Below are 17,882 nucleotides of genomic sequence, written 5' to 3'. Positions count from 1 at the left end.
TGCTTGCCAGAAATGGGTAAATGTACGCATAAGTTGAAGTTGTCGTCCCATCTCCTTCATTCAACCCCCACTGGTTAATTTACAGTCGGTCATGCATTTTCTGCACACATTTGATCGGCAGTTTTATCACTTTCCCTCAAAACTCAAATTCCCCATTCATTTCCATTACTGAGTTCTTGATCACACTGAATAAATAAGAATTTTTGGGGGGCTGCATCTCATTTCAAATGTTTTTTTATATTATTTTTTGTTTGCTCCTCCATATTTTAGAGGAATTACGGTCCTTCAACATACTGCCAAATATTTTTGTAAAATATATAATTAGAGAATTTTGCAATCTGCATTTAGAATCTTAAATGTCAGATAGCAAGTGTTCCAGGCATTCTCTCACATGCACTGATGCCTATTGCAGTCTCCAAGCCCCTTCGTGCTCTTCTGTGTGAAACTGATTAGGAACAATGTAACCCTGCCTTTGGGAAAGGTATCAAACCAAACTGCATGTTTTTGGGGTTCAGAAAAATACTTAAGTGAATTTAGTTTGGAGCATGAAAAGTCTGTCCAGGTGAACAGCTTGCCAAGTCATGCCTAGTTTTCATAAAATGGAACTGATTATAACCACTCTTTATATGGTTCCTACAGGTCACTGCAGCTGCTTATGTCAAAATGATCACTGTGGGGACCTCTACTGGAGAGGAGAGGGGAGTTGTGTCACATTTGGTTTGCAAGTCTCACTTTGGTCACCTTTGAAATAGTCAAACGTCCAAACAGTTATTTCATATACTTGGGTTGGGTGGGAGAGAGAGAGAGGAAGAAATTGATGGGATAAATTAGAAAAGAAGCATAGTATTGAGAGAGGTTTTTTGGTGGGGAGAAGTAAGAAGATACAGAAAATATAGAGGTGGCAGCTAAAATGTAAAAAAGAGAGAGAGAGATAAGGGTATTGAAAGGAGAAAATGAAAAAAGAATACAGATACTGAAAGACAACACTAGAAATAATCAATTATAGGAAAGATGAGAAAGGAAAAGAGAAGCGAAGCCAGGAAGGGATAGAAGAGAAGTGAAACAAAAGCTAGAGACATAGTACGTTTCAGCCTTACATTTGCATCATATAGAAAGCTGACTGGCAATATGAACTGAATAAATAACACAGAGTAGTTTTATTCCTTTAAATTGGAGGGGGCATGGCACTGGGGGAGGAGGGGAGTGGTAACAGTGATATTTCATTCTACTTTGTAGGCTAAGATCTTGGGGCTGTAGGTGCCTGATGCAATTTTCAGGCTCTCCCCATGATCTCCTGATTAGCCAGAGTTCTCGGCTGAGAGGAGTAACAGAAGCTCCCGACCCTAAACTGGCACGTGCCTAGCTTTAGCATCAGTGAAAACTTATGCCCAATTTCCTGAGGCATTAAAACAATTGAATAACTCTTAAAATGTCATAGTGCGTTATTTATCCATAAAATCATATAACCTTACTGAACGCCTCATATGCTTTTATATATATTCCTGTAAAAGTAGAGAGCAGCATTTGCAAGAATGATGAATCATTTCCTATGCTAGATTTTTAAATGTAATATTTTACATTATTTTACTATCCTCTCCTTGACTGAGCCTCGTAAAATTCATCACTCCCTCTGATTTCTGAGCCTTAAAAGATGTTGAGTCCCACACAAGTACAGAATCAATGTTTGTTTCAGTTACTAATTAGTTTTCACCTCAAAAGAACAAAGGAAAAGAGTCAATATGAACAGTTAATACACATCATCCAGTTCCATCACCTCAAAGCTGTGATGCTGCCAGTCTTCATAAGTGAAGATTTTGGCTGGTTGTTACTTGGATGCATGTACTCCTGTCAGGCCTTGCAGGTCTCGAACCTGTAGCTGTGGGAGTGCTGGGGGAAGAGTCATACTCCAGTCTTCCACCTGGCAGCTTTCAGACAGGGACTAGGGTTGATGAAGCCCAACTGGGGCACAAGCCACGCCCCTATAATCTGACTGGGAGAGCGCCAAGTCTCCTGATTGGGCCACAGACCCTATTTAAGCCAGAGGAGAAAAAAGGAAATTTTCCTCTGGTAGTAGGAAGAGGGCCTGAAACATAAGCCCTTTTATTAGAAGCCTAGTATGAGGCCTGAGGCCTAAACTAAAGTAGCGGTCAAAGCTTTGCTGCTATAAAGCAAAGGTAAGTTGTGATGAAAAGGCAGGGCCTGCTCACAGAGGCTAATATTGCAGGAACAGACATTCCAAAGAAGTGCTAGGCACAGGCCATGCATGCAAACACATTCCAGAAGGGTGGTACCAGAACACCCCAATACTAGCACATTCCCCAAAGATAACAGGAGCATGCTGACCCATCTTAAAGATAAGGTCAGAATAATAACACGATGGATAGAGTTGTTTTGATCAAAACAACAGGTACAAGGTGATGGGTGGTAACCGGCTATGTCAGAAGGTGTCAGTTACATCAGAGTGGCAATATGTAACCTGTTTGTACTGATGTATACAATGGAGTCTCGGGGGAGTGTCTTTGGCCAGCCTAGAGGGCAGTGGAAAGTCCTGCCACTGATTGAGCTGCATCCATTGTCATGGGCATACATGTGCTAGTGTAACTACAGACATTGATCCAGGGAGCTACGACCGTTCTTCGTTCACAATAAACCTGGCTGGGTGCCTTCGTAGCTTAACGTATCTAGTGGTCATTGGGCGGTTCACTCGAGGTCTGCTGTGGCAAATGTCTGAGCGGAGCTGGGACAGCACACAAGGAGAACACACACACAGCCAAACATCTACCACCACCTACAACTGGACTTCACCCTGCCACAGACTGTTGGTCTGGCATTTACCTGTTCCTGACCTCCTGGTATCCTGACTTGGCCTGAATCTTGGTAACTGCCTCCTGGTTCCTGCCCTCTGGTTTGTCTCTGAATTCTCATCTCCTGGTATTCCAACCTGGCCTGATTCCTGGTAATTGGCTCCTGGCCCCTCGGCCTGCGCCTAACGTTAATCCCTAGGCCAGGCCACCCACGCCCCGGTCTTGACAGCTTGTACAGACCCCTGTAACTCACAGGAGTGGGCCCTTGTGAGAGGAATGGACCTGGCAGCCCAGCCGCTGCCTCCAGAATCACTGGACTCACCAGAATGGGCCATCTGCCTTAAGGTGGCTAACCAAGTCCTGCAGGATTGGGTTGAACAGCTGACCTGACTCTTGATCCCTGCCCTCCAGTTTGTCTCTCAATTCTGATCTCTTGGAGTTCCAACCTGGCTTGACTCCTGGTAACTGGCTCCTAATGTTAACCCCTAGGATAAGTAATTATATTCACCTACCTAAATCCCTCCTACAATTTCTATTGGATAATTCATCAAAATGATTACAAATAGCTCTTGGCACTGCCTTTTCTCCTGGAGGAGGCTGCAGTATGTATATGCAGTATTCTTGCACATGGCTTGCAAAGTGCTTAGGGATCCTTTGCTCTATATATGTAAGATATTATTAGTGTTTTACCACTGACTTAAACTTCGTCTTCATCTTACACTTAGTCCATCCAAAAGTAACATCTCACCTGTTCCAGAATCCAGCATTATTCTTGTAATTTTGGGGCACAATGTTGGACAGGTAAAATGTTTCAGCCATAGCTTCCTGTATAAAGAAAGAAAATGGCACCATATTATTGAAATGCTATTGAGATGGGCTGAAAACAAAGCCAAAATTTAGGAGGGTTTGGAATCAGAACCCATATCTAGATCCAAACTTCACAGATGGACATTATTCACAAACGGGTAACATCAAAATCCTAGATCAGAGCACCACCGAAGTACTGGGGCAGAAGTAGAGATGGAAAATTGGGATATGATCTTTGCAGCTCAGGCCCATCTATCGTTCTATAGAAAAATTCACAAGTGTATCCATTTTTGGAGCCAGCAAACAAAATAATACTTAAGCATAACATTGAATGACAGTATGGAATTAAAGGGGCATTAGTTTGTAATTAGTTTGGGAGTAGCTGACTGCCTTTTCTGAAGGGGAGGGAAATTTGCACTTACGGTTCTTATTTCCCAGATTGGTTCAATATGTTTTTGCCTTTATTTGTCAGGAAAGGTTTTACATTGCCAACATTTTACAATTTTCAAAAGATATAGGGTGCAGCTGGTGGAATGGTCATCAAGACCCTGATCATGCAAAGGCTTATGCACCTGTTTAACTTTACAAATTGTGAGTACAGTTAAGTAGGTGCATAAGCATTTCAGGATTGAGGCCCAAGTAATTCCAGAGAAGTAGTAATCTTGGCCTTCTTCTGGTCCTATACATTTACAAATATGTGAAAAAACATGAAAGTAAAATCTCAGGCTCTTATCCTACATCTTATTATTTTATTTCATTTTTAAGTGCTCTTTCAGATTCTCCTGATTCATAGAAGTTAAGGATCTGGCAGCAATATTTAGGACAATGCTTAGTACAGGCAGTGGTTGTACTGTGAAATATTCCAGTTAACATATCTAACCCTATTTAAGTCCTGGGCTTCATTGCACAAGCTGCTAAACATGTTGAAATAGCTGGAAGAACAGACAAAGTCCATCAGTACCCCTTCCACTGTAAGTAAAATGACTAGTACATTAATCTACTACATAACAGTGCTGCCATCACCCTGCTCCACAGCATATTACATTTCAGGACAGGAATGCACTTTCAGTCTGCTTCCTAAGTAGCAAATCATCTATATTATGGAACAAAATCAAACTAGGACCAGATAGAATCAAGGATGCTTTGTTGTCAGACAACAGATTAAGGGACCAATATTTTGGCACGCTTATCTTACGACTTCATAGATCAGGTAAGAAAAGATACTTTTTGTAGACTTTAAGAGGACATCTAAGGCAAATGGTAAGGCAGTCCCTAAATGCACTGGTTTTCAAACTTTTTTCTGGGGACCCAGTTGAAGAAAATTGTTGATGCCCACGACCCAACGGAGCTGGGGATGAGAGGTTTGGGGGATGGGAGGGACTCAGGGTTTGGGCAGAGGGTTGGGGTGTGGGGGTGAGGTCTATGGGGTAGGGCCAGGAACGAGGGGTTCAGAGTGTGGGAAGGGGCTCTGGGCTGGGGCAGGGGGTTGGGGTGCGGGAGGGGGTCTGGGCTGGGGGTGCAGGCTCTGGGGTGGGGCCAGGGTTGAAGGGTTTGGGGTGCAGGAGGGGTTCCAGGTTTGGAGGGGCTAAGGGATGGGGCAAGGTCTTATCTCCAGCGGCTCCCAGTCAGCGGTGATGCCTGGGTGCGGAGGCAGGCTTCCTGCCTGTCCTGGCACCACGGACCGCACTGCACCCCGGAAGTGGCCAGCAGCAGGTCCAGCTCCTAGGTGGAGGCACGCAAGCGGCTTCGTGCAACTCTCATCCACAGGCACCACCCCCGCAGTGCCCACTGGCCGGTTCCCAGCCAATGGGAGTGCGGAGCCAGTGCTCAGGGCAGGGGCGGCGCGTGGCGCCCCGTGGCCCCCCTGCCTAGAAGCCAGACACGCTGCTGGCAGCTTCCAGGGTGCAGCGCGATGTCGGAATAGGTAGGCACTAGCCTGCCTTAGCTAGGCAGCACCGCCAATGGGACTTTTAATGTCCTGGTCGGCGGTGCTGACCAGAGCAACCCAGTGCCTGACATACCATGACCCAGTACTGGGTCGCGACCCGAACGTGGAGAAACTCTGCTTTAATTCACTTCATTCACAGAATTAGAAAGGGAACAGACCTTTAATCCATCTAAATTATTCCCCTGCCAGCGCAGGGCAGCTCTTTACCGTATGTTTGCTAGTGCTTTGTCCATCAAGGTTTAAATATCTCAGTACCTGTTGGGTAAGAGGACAGTGCTGCTTTCCTCCACTCACTTACTAACTAAGCATCAGAAGAGACCTTTAAGGTGTGATAGGTAAATCATCCCCATGTTACAGATAGAGAAGCCAGGGCATAGAAAGTTGTGAGTTGCTCAGTTTCACACGGCAAGTCTACAGCACAATCAGGATGAAAACCCAGAACTCCTGATTCCATGACTTGTCCCTCAACAAGTAGGCCATGCTTCCTCTCAAAAAAAACCCATTATAAATAAATTTTAGATCACCCTCCCACTGACAGACATACGTTAAGAAGGATTCTTACTGTTGAAAATTTGTTATCTCCTGCTGGTGCCATATGTCCTCGTGACCACCCGCTCCCAACGTAGTCTTCATTGACAGCACTAAACATGAGAGGGATACTAGGATCTGGTCTGAATTTGCAGTGCCTTCGATCTGCGTTGCCTGAGGAACAATATACTAAATAGTTAGGTTATTAGCGAACCATCATCATTACAGAATAAAAAGAGCTGTTTTCCAATGTGCCTTCCCAAACTGCTTACATTTCAGGATTCTATATGTGATCTGAGTATTATTTTCCATCTCAATTTTGACAGAACTATGTCTTAATCAGGGTAGCAATCAGACATATATCAGAATTGCATGTCTCAAGATGTTTAATCTCAACTGGCTGGTTAGTTTGATTCTGATACTTTGGACAACATTTTAACATGTCAGATGGTTACAGACACTTGAATACAATTGCAAAATTATTGCTTTCATCTTTTATGAACTACTGAAGTCAATGGGACTACTTATAGTCAGTTCTAAGTGCTCTCAGCATCATGTCTGTAGTTTTGAAAGCTACCCTGAAGATTGTGACTGAGATATAGCTAAAGGGATGCTACTTATTTTGCAGTTATACAGGTATCTTTGTTACCAATAACAACTTGCAATATTAAAACTTAATAATTCTATAAATTTAAATTAAGACGGTTGTATATTATTTGCATTTCATTCAGATGGTGAAAACAGTTTAGTGGAACTGAGGCAATGTAAGTAATGGGTTACAAAGAGTATGTGTTACATACTGAGTAACATATGTAATACAATGTGTTACAGTCATTATTTGGTTTTGATCAGTTGATCAAACTTGATTCAACTTTCCCAAAAATGTTATTTCAGGACTACATATTACATACTCCTATTTTTCTGGCACTTTACATTTTATCTAAATCTCTCATAGAGCTATTCTGATTAATTCAGCCTGATCCTGCAAAGACAAACATGGGGTAGATCCTCAACTGGTGTAAACTGTGATAGCTGCATTGAATAGAGCTAAAACAATTTACAGTAGCTGAAGATTTGCCCGAGGATCACCTTTAAGAACTTGAATAATCCCACTGCCTTCAATGGGACTGTTCCAGTGAGTGAAGTTAAGCATGTTTGTAAATGGGTGTGGCCTTGGGGCCTTAGTTTATGTAGTTTAATTTTACATTGGTAGCCTCACAGTCATTAACTTGACCTTTTAAGACCCACTTCTGCAAGGTCACCTACAAAAAATGAGTGTTTCAGATGTACACACAGCCGCTGAATCACCAGCCATGTGTCTGTGTAAACTGTACAATCACCTCATCCTGTACCTGTAGCTCTTCTCCTTCCTGACCCTCCCCTTCAAGCTGTATGGAATATACTCAAACTCGTCACATTTGTCACGTAAGCCCCGATCCTGCAGAGAAATCCTTCAATATGATCCCTTCTGCCAGCTCATAGTCCCACTAAGGAAAATGGGACTCAGAACAGGCACAAAGACTTGCACTGGCAGATTCCTTTTACAGGACTAGGGTCATTAATCCAGCACTTCCATGTAGCCTCACTGACTTTGGTGAGACTGAGTGGGCACAGGGATCCACCTCCACAGAGCTCATTGCAGGACTGGTATTTTCTGTGACGTGCCTATCCCACTTGTGGGTGCCATCAAAATAAACAAGCACACACATACATACCCAGTGTCTTGTGTTTTGAAATATGTTCAATCACCCATCTAGGCACCCGTTTTGCCTGATCATAAGACAGTGCATGATTTGTGTAACATCTGGTCTCTGTTCCAGCTACAGGGAATCCATACTGTTCCAGCAGAGACTCTTCCACTGGTTCTAAGGGGGGAACAAACAAAAAGGGACCCTCAGATGACACAGGGATTAGAAACAAAAGAGGGAGGGGAATGTCTCTCAGGTTTCTATACAGAGTATTGAATAACGCTCTATTTGAGTTGAACTGAAAACATATTTAAGACCAAAAAAAAGACACTTAAAAAAATAACTCATGTCCACCAGAGACACGTCCATGCTTGACACCAAACTTACGTTAAAGGTCTGGCTGGTGAGTCTTGCCCACATACTCAGGGTTTAGCTGATCGCCATATTTGGGGTCAGGAAGGAATTTTCCTCCAGGGCAAATTGGCAGAGGCCCTGAGGGGTTTTCGCCTTCCTCTGCAGCATGGGGCACGGGTCACTTGCTGAAGAATTCTCTGCACCTTGAAGTTTTTAAACTATGATTTGAGGACTTCAGTGGCTCAGACATAGGTTAAGGGTTTGTTGCGGGAGTGGGTGGGTGAGATTCCGCGGCCTGTGTTGTGCAGGAGCTCAGACTAGACGATCATGATGGTCCCTTCTGACCTTAAAGTCTTTGACATTTAGAGTGCAAACCTGTAAGGATAACCCCCGCAATGAAGCATTTCGGCAGCGAGGGGTCCTTTGGTGCCGCGGAAGACCCGGAGCGGATCCCCCATTGCCGAAGTGCCACCGAAGCCCTGGACCGCCACCGGGTATTTGAATCGGGCCCCGCAGTTAATAAAGCCAGCCCTGAGTTTGGATGCCAGCATCATCAATGCTGTCTGCATCACAGTGGCTTGCTGTGCTCATCACAATCTTTGCAAAACCAGAGGTGAGCCATTTCCCCCTGAATGGGCCTATGACAGCGAGGGGCTGCTGAATCGGTACCCTCAGCCAGGAGGGACACCAACCACAGCTGGAGCTGGATGCACCCAGGCCACAGAAGTCAGGGATGCTTTGTGCTCCCACATTATGGACTTGTACGAGCCAATGATGTGATGGAGAAGAAGCTCATTGATTGTAAGAGAGGTTCAGTGCCGGGGAGGGGTGGGGGATGATTGCCATGCAATGTACTTACGAATGACATGACAACTTATCAAATGGGGGGTTGATTTAAATATAGATTGATATAGCTAATTGTATTGAGGAACAGGGTTTGCATATTAATTTCTAATTGTCCTTGAGCATGTGCTCATCTTTATTATTTGAAATACACTCCGTAGAATGTGATGCAGTGATAGCAATAAGCTTTCTTTGATAAAAAGCTTTATTTATAAATATGTATTTTAAAAAAGTACAACCCACTGCCCATTCACCCACTGCCAGGCAGGCCAGCAGCCTATTACCACACCAAAACACAAGTAACAACAGAACCTCCTGCCATTGTGTGTCCTCCAGTCCCGCTTCCTCTCTTCCCTTCTTTCCCCGTTTGCTGCACTGGGGGAGGTGGTGGAGGTATTGACAGGGGAGGGGGGCAATATAGAGGACTGCATGGGGCAAAGTTGCCCTGCCCAGCTATGCATGAGGCCCAATTGCATGGGCCACCAACCATGGAGTTTTCCACACTGTTTCTGGACAACATCTTAAGGTATCCCGGAGAGGACTCAGGCTATAGTGTGAGTGATGCAGCAGGAACCAGCACTCTTGCAGCCGTTAGTGATATCAGCTGCTCAAACAGTTCTTTCTGCTTAACTATGGCCTGGTCTACACTAGGACTTTAATTCGAATTTAGCAGCGTTAATTCGAACTAACCGCTCAACCGTCCACACCAGGAAGCCATTTAATTCGAACTAGAGGGCTCTTTAGTTCGAATTTGGTACTCCACCCCGGCAGGTGGAGTAACGCTAAATTCGACATGGCTAGTTCGAATTAGGCTAGGTGTGGATGCAAATCGAACTTAGTAGCTCCGGGAGCTATCCCACACTGCACCACTCTGTTGACGCTCTGGACAGCAGCCCGAGCTTGGATTCTCTGCCCAGCCACACAGGAAATGACCCGCGAAAATTTGAATTCATTTTCCTGTCTGGGCGGTTTGAATCTGACGTTCTGGTTGCACATCGGGGCGAGCTCCGCAGCACCGGCAGCAATGCAGAGCTCTCCAGCAGAGGAGTTCATGTAATCTCTGAATAGAAAGAGGGACCCGGCATAGACTGACCGGGAACTCTTCGATCTGATCGGTGTGTGGGGCGAGGAGTCTGTGCTTTCGGAGCTGCGCTCCAACGAACGGAATGCAAAGACCTACGAGAAGGTCTCCAAAGCCATGATCCAGACAGAGGATACAGCCGTCATGCAACGCAGCGCCGCGTGAAAATCAAGGACCCCAGACAAGCCTACCAAAAAATCAAAGCGGCCAACGGACGCTACGGAGCCTGCCACCACTGCCCCACCAGTGACCATGGACTCTGATGATGGGACAGTGTCGACGGACAGTTCCTCGACGATGTTCACGGACGGGGAAGATGAGGAAGGGTTTGTGGAGGACGAGGCAGGCGATAGCGCTTACAACGCTGGTTTCCCCGACAGCCAGGATCTATTCATCACCGTCACGGAGATCCCCTACCAACCCTCCCCGGCCAGGAACCCGGATCCTGAATCAGGGGTAGGAGCAGTCGGTAAGTGCTTTAACCATGTTAACTTTTATTCTTAATATAACAGGAATCTGAAGTGTGTGAAAAGGAGGTCTCTGTATATATGGTGATAGAACAGAAATCCTCCTGGGAGAATGCCACGAAGCTCTCCTGCCGTTAATCGATAAGCATCAGCAGGAGGTTCCTGGGGAGAGCTGCCTTATTGGGTGCTCCGTGGTAGCACACTTTTCCGCGCGAGGCTTTCACGCGGTATTCAGGGAGCACTGCCTCCCAGAGCACGGCTGCATAGGTCCGTGGTTCGTGCTAGATTTCACGCAGCATGCGCTCTCTATCTCCTTCAGTGCCCGTCCTCACGGTGATCTCGCTCGGAGACTCCTGCATCTAAGTAGGGGAAGAAATGTTACGTTACGCCTGGTCCAAAGTATTTTTAATAAATAAACGGACAGACGGCATAGCACAGACTCAGCACGCAGCTGCGTGACGAGCGTAACGGAAAGCCAAAGAATCAAATGGACGCTCATGGAGGGAGGGGGGAACGAGGACGCAAGGTATCCCACAGTTCCTGCTGTCTCCGAAAAGCATTTGCATTCTTGGCTGATCTCCAAATGCTTCTAGGGTCAAACACAGTGTCCGCGGTGGGTCGGGGCATAGCTCGGCAATTTACGCAGCCCCCCGACCCCCAGAAGTTAAAGGGAAAACAATCCTCTGTTGACTCTTTTACATGTCACCGTATCTGTACTGAATGCTGCAGATAGATGCGATGGTGCAGCACTCAACACCAACATCCTTGCTCCCCCCACGCTATGGATGGCTGATGATGAGGATGCATTTCCATCTTTTTGTACCATCAGCCTATTGGCACATGGGGCAGTGCAAAAGGGCTGGTAACCATGACAACCGTACCAACTTGCTTGGGACCGGTCGGTCAAGGCCGCCTGTTGCTAATTTTTCATGGTAGATGGTGCAGTATGGCTGGTAACCGTCCTCATCATTGCAACAGGGGGCTGAGCTCCATCAGCCCCCACCCTTCATTGTAAAGAAAAGATTCAATTGCCCCTGGACTAGCAGAGGGATGAGTGGCTCCCTCCTCCACACCCCTTAATGTCATCTCTGGACTATCATTGCAGCTGGAGGCTTCCTTCCACTCATTTCTCACAAACGACTACCTGTGTCTTGTTCATGCATTCTATATTACTTCATCACACAAGTGGGGGGACAATGGTATTGGAACCCAGGAAGGCTGGGGGAAGAACGGAATGAACAGCTGGGGTTGTTTCAGGAGCACACCCTGTGAATAGCGTTCAGCTCAAAATTTATGCAGGATTGGACAGAGAGCAGCTGTGGTCTCTGGTTGTATGATACAGTGGTTCTCTAGTACACTTGCCCATAATCTAGGCAGGACTGATTCTATTTTTAGATACCCAAAAAGGAGGGATTGACTCGGGGAGTCATTCCCAAATTTTGCTTTTGCGCCCCTGGCTGATCGACCAGGGGCACTTATGACAGCACCAAATGGCGCAGTGCAAAAGGACAGGTAACCATGACCATCTTATTACCGTCTTCTTACCAGTTCATGGTATGGTAGACGGTGCAGTATGCCTGGTAACCATCGCTGCTGTCATGCAAAAGCATAAGCATGCTGCTGTGTAGCGCTGCTGGTCCGCCTCTGTCAGCGGCATCCAGTACACATACGGTGACATATACAAAAGGCAAAATAGGGTCCATTGTTGCCACGCTATGGCGTGTGCCAGGGCATTTCATGGAAAACGTGCTCGAAATGATTGTCTGCCATTGCTTTCCCGGAGGAAGGAATGACTGGCGACATTTACCCAGAATCCACCGCGCAAATGATTTGTGCAACAGCAGGCACAGGGGTCTCAACAAAAAATTCACAGAGACAGCCTAGACTCAGTTAATTGTTCGCAAAAAAGTATCATTGCAAGGAATTAACTAACTGTTTCCCATCTCACAGCTTCCACTGTCTCCAGACCTGCCACAGCATCCACCTCGCAGAGGCTGGCGAAGATTAGGCGGCGAAAGAAAAAGACAAGGGACACGATTTTCGATGAATGTGTGGGCTGCTACCTAGCCGAGGCGGACCAGCAGAGGCAGTGGAGGGAGAAAGTCTCTCTGTACCAGCGCTCACACAGCGAATGGGAGGAGAGGTGGCGTGAGGAACACAAGCAGGCGACTCAAGCAATGCTTGTACTACTGAGGGAGCAAACGGACACGCTCCGGCGACTTGTGTATGTTCTGCAGGACCGCTGCAGGACAGAGCCCCCGGCAGTATCTCTGCAACTGCCCTCCCCCGCCACAAAGTCACATTCCCCCCTCACCTCAAATAACCAGGAGGATGCCCGCCCTGGGCCGTGAATACTGTCACTGCACCCCAGCAGAGTGCTCAAGTAACCAAAAGCTCTCCTACCCTACATTTGCATAAGTCCTTCCCTTCCGGACTCAAACAAGTCCCAATCCCAGTCCCATCCCATAACTGTGTACTTAAGTAATAAAAATACTTTGCTGTTAAGTACTGTTTCCGTCATGTTTCTTCACTGAAGACTGTGTTTGAATGGGGTGCGTGGGGAAGTGCGTTGCTAATTGCATAGGACAGGCACCTTTCGCAGGGTACAGACACGGGGGCCGGATCAGCAGCGGGTAACACACACAGTGCAGTCAGCAGGCACCGTGGTCGGTATGGGAGGTGGTTTCCAGGTTCTGTGTGGGCGGTGGGGATGTGACTTTTTAGCGGGGGAGGGCAGGTACAGATCTTATACAGCGGTCCTTGTCGTGGACCGCTGAGTCACGCAGCAGAGGAATCTGTATCCGTCCTCCTCCGCCACAAGGCCACATAGCCCCCCACACACAGAATCCCAAAAAGGAGGGATGGCAGGCTCCGTTGAAACAAGCAGTCCGGCAATGCGGACCGCTGTAGGAGCAGGAGCCTGTCATTCCTTGAGTTTAGAGGCGGTCTTTACATCAGCGCACACCCTACCCACCGCAGTCTGCGTTCCAGTTTCGACCCTTTAACGAAAAGTCATGAATAAAGAAACCTCTCCTCAGTAACAGTGTGACACGTATTTTATTTTTACACGTGTCTTGGAAGTGGAGGAAACGGGGAGAACGGGGTATTTAACCGAAGAGGAGAGTCAACAGTAACTGGGTAAAGAAACAGGGGCAGGTTCAGCTTCTCTGTAAAGAAACTGAACAGTCACAGGTCACGCTGCTCGCTGGTATTTAAAGAGTTCCTTGTCGCTGTCCCAGGCGCCTGTATAGGGCTTCATGAGCAAGTGCATTAGCGGGCAGGCTGGGTCACCGAGGATCACTATAGGCAAATGCACATCCACAACAGTTATTTCGTGGTACGGGAAGAAACTACCTTCCAGCAGGCGTCTGAGCAGCCCACAGTTCCTGAGAACACACGCATCAGGAACCTTGCCCGGCCATACGACGTTCATGTTGGTAAAACGTCCCCTATGGTCCCCCAGTGCTTGCAGAACCATTGAAAAGTAGCCCAATTTCTCAGCAGCTGAATGTGGAAGAGGTGGACGATAAAGTGCGAGGAGGAGAAAACGGCGAGGATCGCAGCGGGCTCCATGCTTGCAGTGCTGTGGCGTCCACGCTGTCACTGACCAGAAAAGTGCACGAACAGATTGCCCGCAGGCGCTTTCAGGGAGGGAGGGAGTGAGGGCGTGATTGACGGTTCAATGACGACAGTTACCCAAAACCACCCTCGACACATTTTTTCCCCCAGCAGGCATTGGGGGCTCTACCCAGCATTCCAATGGGCAGCGGGGACTGCGGGAACTGTGGGATAGCTTCCCACAGTGCACCGCTTCGAAAGTCGACGCCGGCCCCGTTAACGTGGACTCAGAAGTTCGAATTAGTGTATTTAGTATGGATACACAAATTCGACTTCATAAGGTCGAATCCACAAATTCGAATTAAGTAGATTCGAAATAGTCCTGTAGTGTAGACAAGGCCTATGTCTTCCACCCTTAGGCCTGGTCTACACTACGCGTTTATACCGAATTTAGCAGCGTTAAACCGAATTAACCCTGCGCCCGTCCACACAACGAAGCCCTTTATATATGAACCGATGGCAGACGGTGCAATAGGCTTGGTAACCGTCCTCATCATCCCATGAATGCTCCTGGCTGGCCTCGGTGAGGTCGACTGGGGGCGCCTGGGCAAAAATGGGAATGACTCCTGGTCATTCCCTTCTTTAAGCTTTGTCTCCTGGAGATTCAGTCCTGCCTGGAATATCATAGCAGCTGGAAGCTGCGCTCCTCTCCCCCACTTAATGTCTAATGGAGATTCTGTCCTGCCTAGACTATCATAGCAGCTGGAGGCTGCCTCCCCCTCATTTTTCTCACTAAAAAGTCAGTGTTTCTTATTCATGCATTCTTTATTACTTCATCACACAAATGGGGGGACACTGCAACGGTAGCCCAGGAGGGATGGGGGAGGAGGGAAGCAACGGGTGGGGCTGTTGCAGGGGCACCCCCTAGAATGGCATGCAGCTCGTCATTTCTGTGGGATGTCTGGGGCTCTGACCTGCAGCCGTTGTCCTCTCTGGTTCTTTAGTAGGCTTGCCCCATATTCTAGGCAGGACTGACTCAATTTTTAGACAAAAAGTAAAGAAGGGACTGACCCGGGGAGTCATTCCCATTTTTGTCCATGCGCCCCCGGCCGACCTCAGCGAGGCCAGCCAGGAGCACCCATGACAGCAGCAGACGGTACAATAGGACTGGTAACCATCATCGCCAATTTCCAAAGCAGCAGACGGTGCAATAGGGCTGGTAACCGTCTCTACTACCTTGCAAAGGCAAATGAATGCTGCTGTGCAGCACTGCAGTACTGCGTCTGTCAGCAGCATCCAGTACACACACGGTGACAGTGACAAAAGGCTAAGCGGGCTCCATGGCTGCCATGCTATGGCGTCTGCCAGGGCAATCCAGGGGAAAAGGGCGCTAAATGATTGTCTGCCGTTGCTTTCATGGAGGAAGGATTGAGTGACGACATTTACCCAGAATCACTGTTGTTGACCCATCATGCATTGGGATCTCAACCCAGAATTCCAATGGGCGGGGGAGACTGCGGAAACTATGGGATAGCTACCCACAGTGCAACGCTCTGGAAATCGACGCTAGCCTTGGTACATGGACGAACACCGCCAAATTAATGTGCTTAGTGTGGCCCCGTGCACTCGACTTTATATAATCTGTTTCCAAATACCAGCTTCTGTAAAATCAGAATAATCCCGTAGTGTAGACATACCCTTAGTTGCCTTGCATGTTCCAGGAACTGCAAAGCAAATGCCTGCTCCTGTGCTGAAACCCTGTTCTCAAGCTGTGCAGCCAGCCTGAACCTTTCTGCTTGCCTCTTCCCACGCCTTTCCTCTAACTTGGGGTACTGATGAGGTGAGAGGAGGTCGGTCTAGGGCGCAGGGCAGTGAGGAGGGTTTTGGGGTGCTGATGAGGTGAGGGGAGATCGGTGTAGGGGAGCAGGACAGTGAGGAGGGTTTGGGGTGCTGATGAGGCGAGGGGAGGTTGGTGTAGGGGGACAGGGCAGTGAGAAGGGTTTTGGGGTGCTGATGAGGCGAAGGGAGGTTGGTCTAGGGGGCAGGGCAGTGAGGGGGGTTTGGGGTGCTGATGAGGCATGGGGAGGTTGGTCTAGGGCGGAGGGCAGTGAGGAGGGTTTGGGGTGCTGATGAGGTGAGGGGGGGCAGGGCACTGAGGGGGAGGGCAGTGAGGAGGGTTTGAGGTGCTGATGAGGTGGGGGGGCCAGTCTGGGGGGGCAGGGCAGTAAGGAGGGTTTGGGGTGCTGATGAGGCAAGGGGGGCCGGTCTAGGGGGGCAGGGCACTGGGGGAAGGGCTCTGGGGTGCTGATGGGGGGGGGTGCGGGGTGCTGGGGGAAGGGCTCTGGGGTGCTGATGGGGAGGGGGGGTGCGGGGCGCTGGGGGAAGGGCTCTGGGGTGCTGATGGGGCGGGGGGGGTGCGGGGCGCTGGGGGAAGGGCTCTGGGGTGCTGATGGGGCGGGGGGGTGCGGGGCACTGGGGGGGCAGGGCTCTGGGGCACTGGGGGGGCAGGGCTCTGGGGTGCTGATAGGGAGGGGGGGTGCGGGGCACTGGGGGGGCAGGGCTCTGGGGTGCTGATGGGGCGGGGGGGGTGCGGGGCGCGGGGGGCCGGGCTCTGGGGTGCTGATGGGGCGGGGGGGTGCGGGGCGCTGGGGGAAGGGCTCTGGGGTGCTGATGGGGCGGGGGGGGTGCGGGGCACTGGGGGGGCAGGGCTCTGGGGTGCTGATGGGGCGGGGGGGTGCGGGGCACTGGGGGGGCAGGGCTCTGGGGTGCTGAAGGGGCGGGGGGGGTGCGGGGCACTGGGGGGGCAGGGCTCTGGGGTGCTGATGGGGTGGGGGGGTGCGGGGCACTGGGGGAAGGGCTCTGGGGTGCTGATGGGGCGGGGGGGTGCGGGGCACTGGGGGGGGAAGGGCTCTGGGGTGCTGATGGGGTGGGGGGGTGCGGGGCACTGGGGGGGCAGGGCTCTGGGGTGCTGATGGGGCGGGGGGGGTGCGGGGCACTGGGGGAAGGGCTCTGGGGTGCTGATGGGGCGGGGGGGTGCGGGGCACTGGGGGGGCAGGGCTCTGGGGTGCTGATGGGGCGGGGGGGGTGCGGGGCACTGGGGGGGCAGGGCTCTGGGGTGCTGATGGGGCGGGGGGGGTGCGGGGCGCTGGGGGAAGGGCGCTGGGGCTGGCGGCGCCGGGGACTCCCAGGGCAGAGCCGGCGGCGCTGCGCGCGGGCACTTCCTCCCCCCGCCCCGCTCTTACCCTGCGGCCGCTCGCGAGGGGCCGCCGGCGCGGGGCCGGGCTGGCTGCGGAGGAGCCGCAGCGCGGCCAGGCCGGAGGCGGCGGCGCCCAGCGCGGCCCCGCAGACGAAGCCGCCCAGGAAGCGGCGCTTGGCGAATCGGGCGCCCGCAGTCCCCGCCATGGCCCGGCCGGGGGAAGGAGGCGGCGGCTCCCGCTCAGCGCTGTCCCCACGGAGCCCCCTGCCGGCCGGCCGGGGAGAGCAGCGGAGCCGCCCGGCCAGCCCCGGCCCCGGCCTGCAGGGGACCGGGCGTGAGACCCGGGGCTCCCCGCTAACCCCAGGAAAGGCCACTCGGTTTGCAGCCTAAGCCCGCTTCAGAGAGAGGCGGGAGGAACAAGCTGGGGAAAGTGTTACAGCTGCGCGGGGGGGCGGGGTGTGTGTGTAAATCCCTTGGGTTCGTTTGCTGCAGATCCTCTCACTGAGGAGATTGGAAATAATACACCAGAGATGTGTCACCCTGAACGTAATGAACGGTGGGAACAAGCCACCCGCGCTCAGGCGGGATTTTCCAGCACCTGCAATTTT

The 17,882-nt window shown here is 50.2% G+C and overlaps 1 protein-coding gene across 1 annotated transcript in view; it reads right to left on the bottom strand.

Annotated features, from left to right (window-relative positions):
- Nucleotides 1-17,515, bottom strand: part of EXOG (exo/endonuclease G) — a 40,474-nt gene extending 22,959 nt beyond the window's left edge. Inside the window, exons 1-4 of the mRNA XM_045007119.1 lie at nucleotides 17,321-17,515; nucleotides 7,803-7,952; nucleotides 6,122-6,261; nucleotides 3,553-3,629 (exon numbers count right to left, since the gene is read on the bottom strand). Of these exons, the coding sequence (XP_044863054.1) occupies nucleotides 3,553-3,629; nucleotides 6,122-6,261; nucleotides 7,803-7,952; nucleotides 17,321-17,480 (527 nt within the window). The 5' untranslated portion in view covers nucleotides 17,481-17,515. The remainder of the gene's footprint in view (nucleotides 1-3,552; nucleotides 3,630-6,121; nucleotides 6,262-7,802; nucleotides 7,953-17,320) is intronic.
- Nucleotides 17,516-17,882: the final 367 nt, after the last annotated feature.

Source organism: Mauremys mutica, chromosome 2 (genome assembly GCF_020497125.1).
Source record: "Mauremys mutica isolate MM-2020 ecotype Southern chromosome 2, ASM2049712v1, whole genome shotgun sequence".
Classification (NCBI taxonomy): Eukaryota; Metazoa; Chordata; order Testudines; family Geoemydidae; genus Mauremys; species Mauremys mutica.
This window is presented reverse-complemented; position numbering and strand designations above follow the sequence as displayed.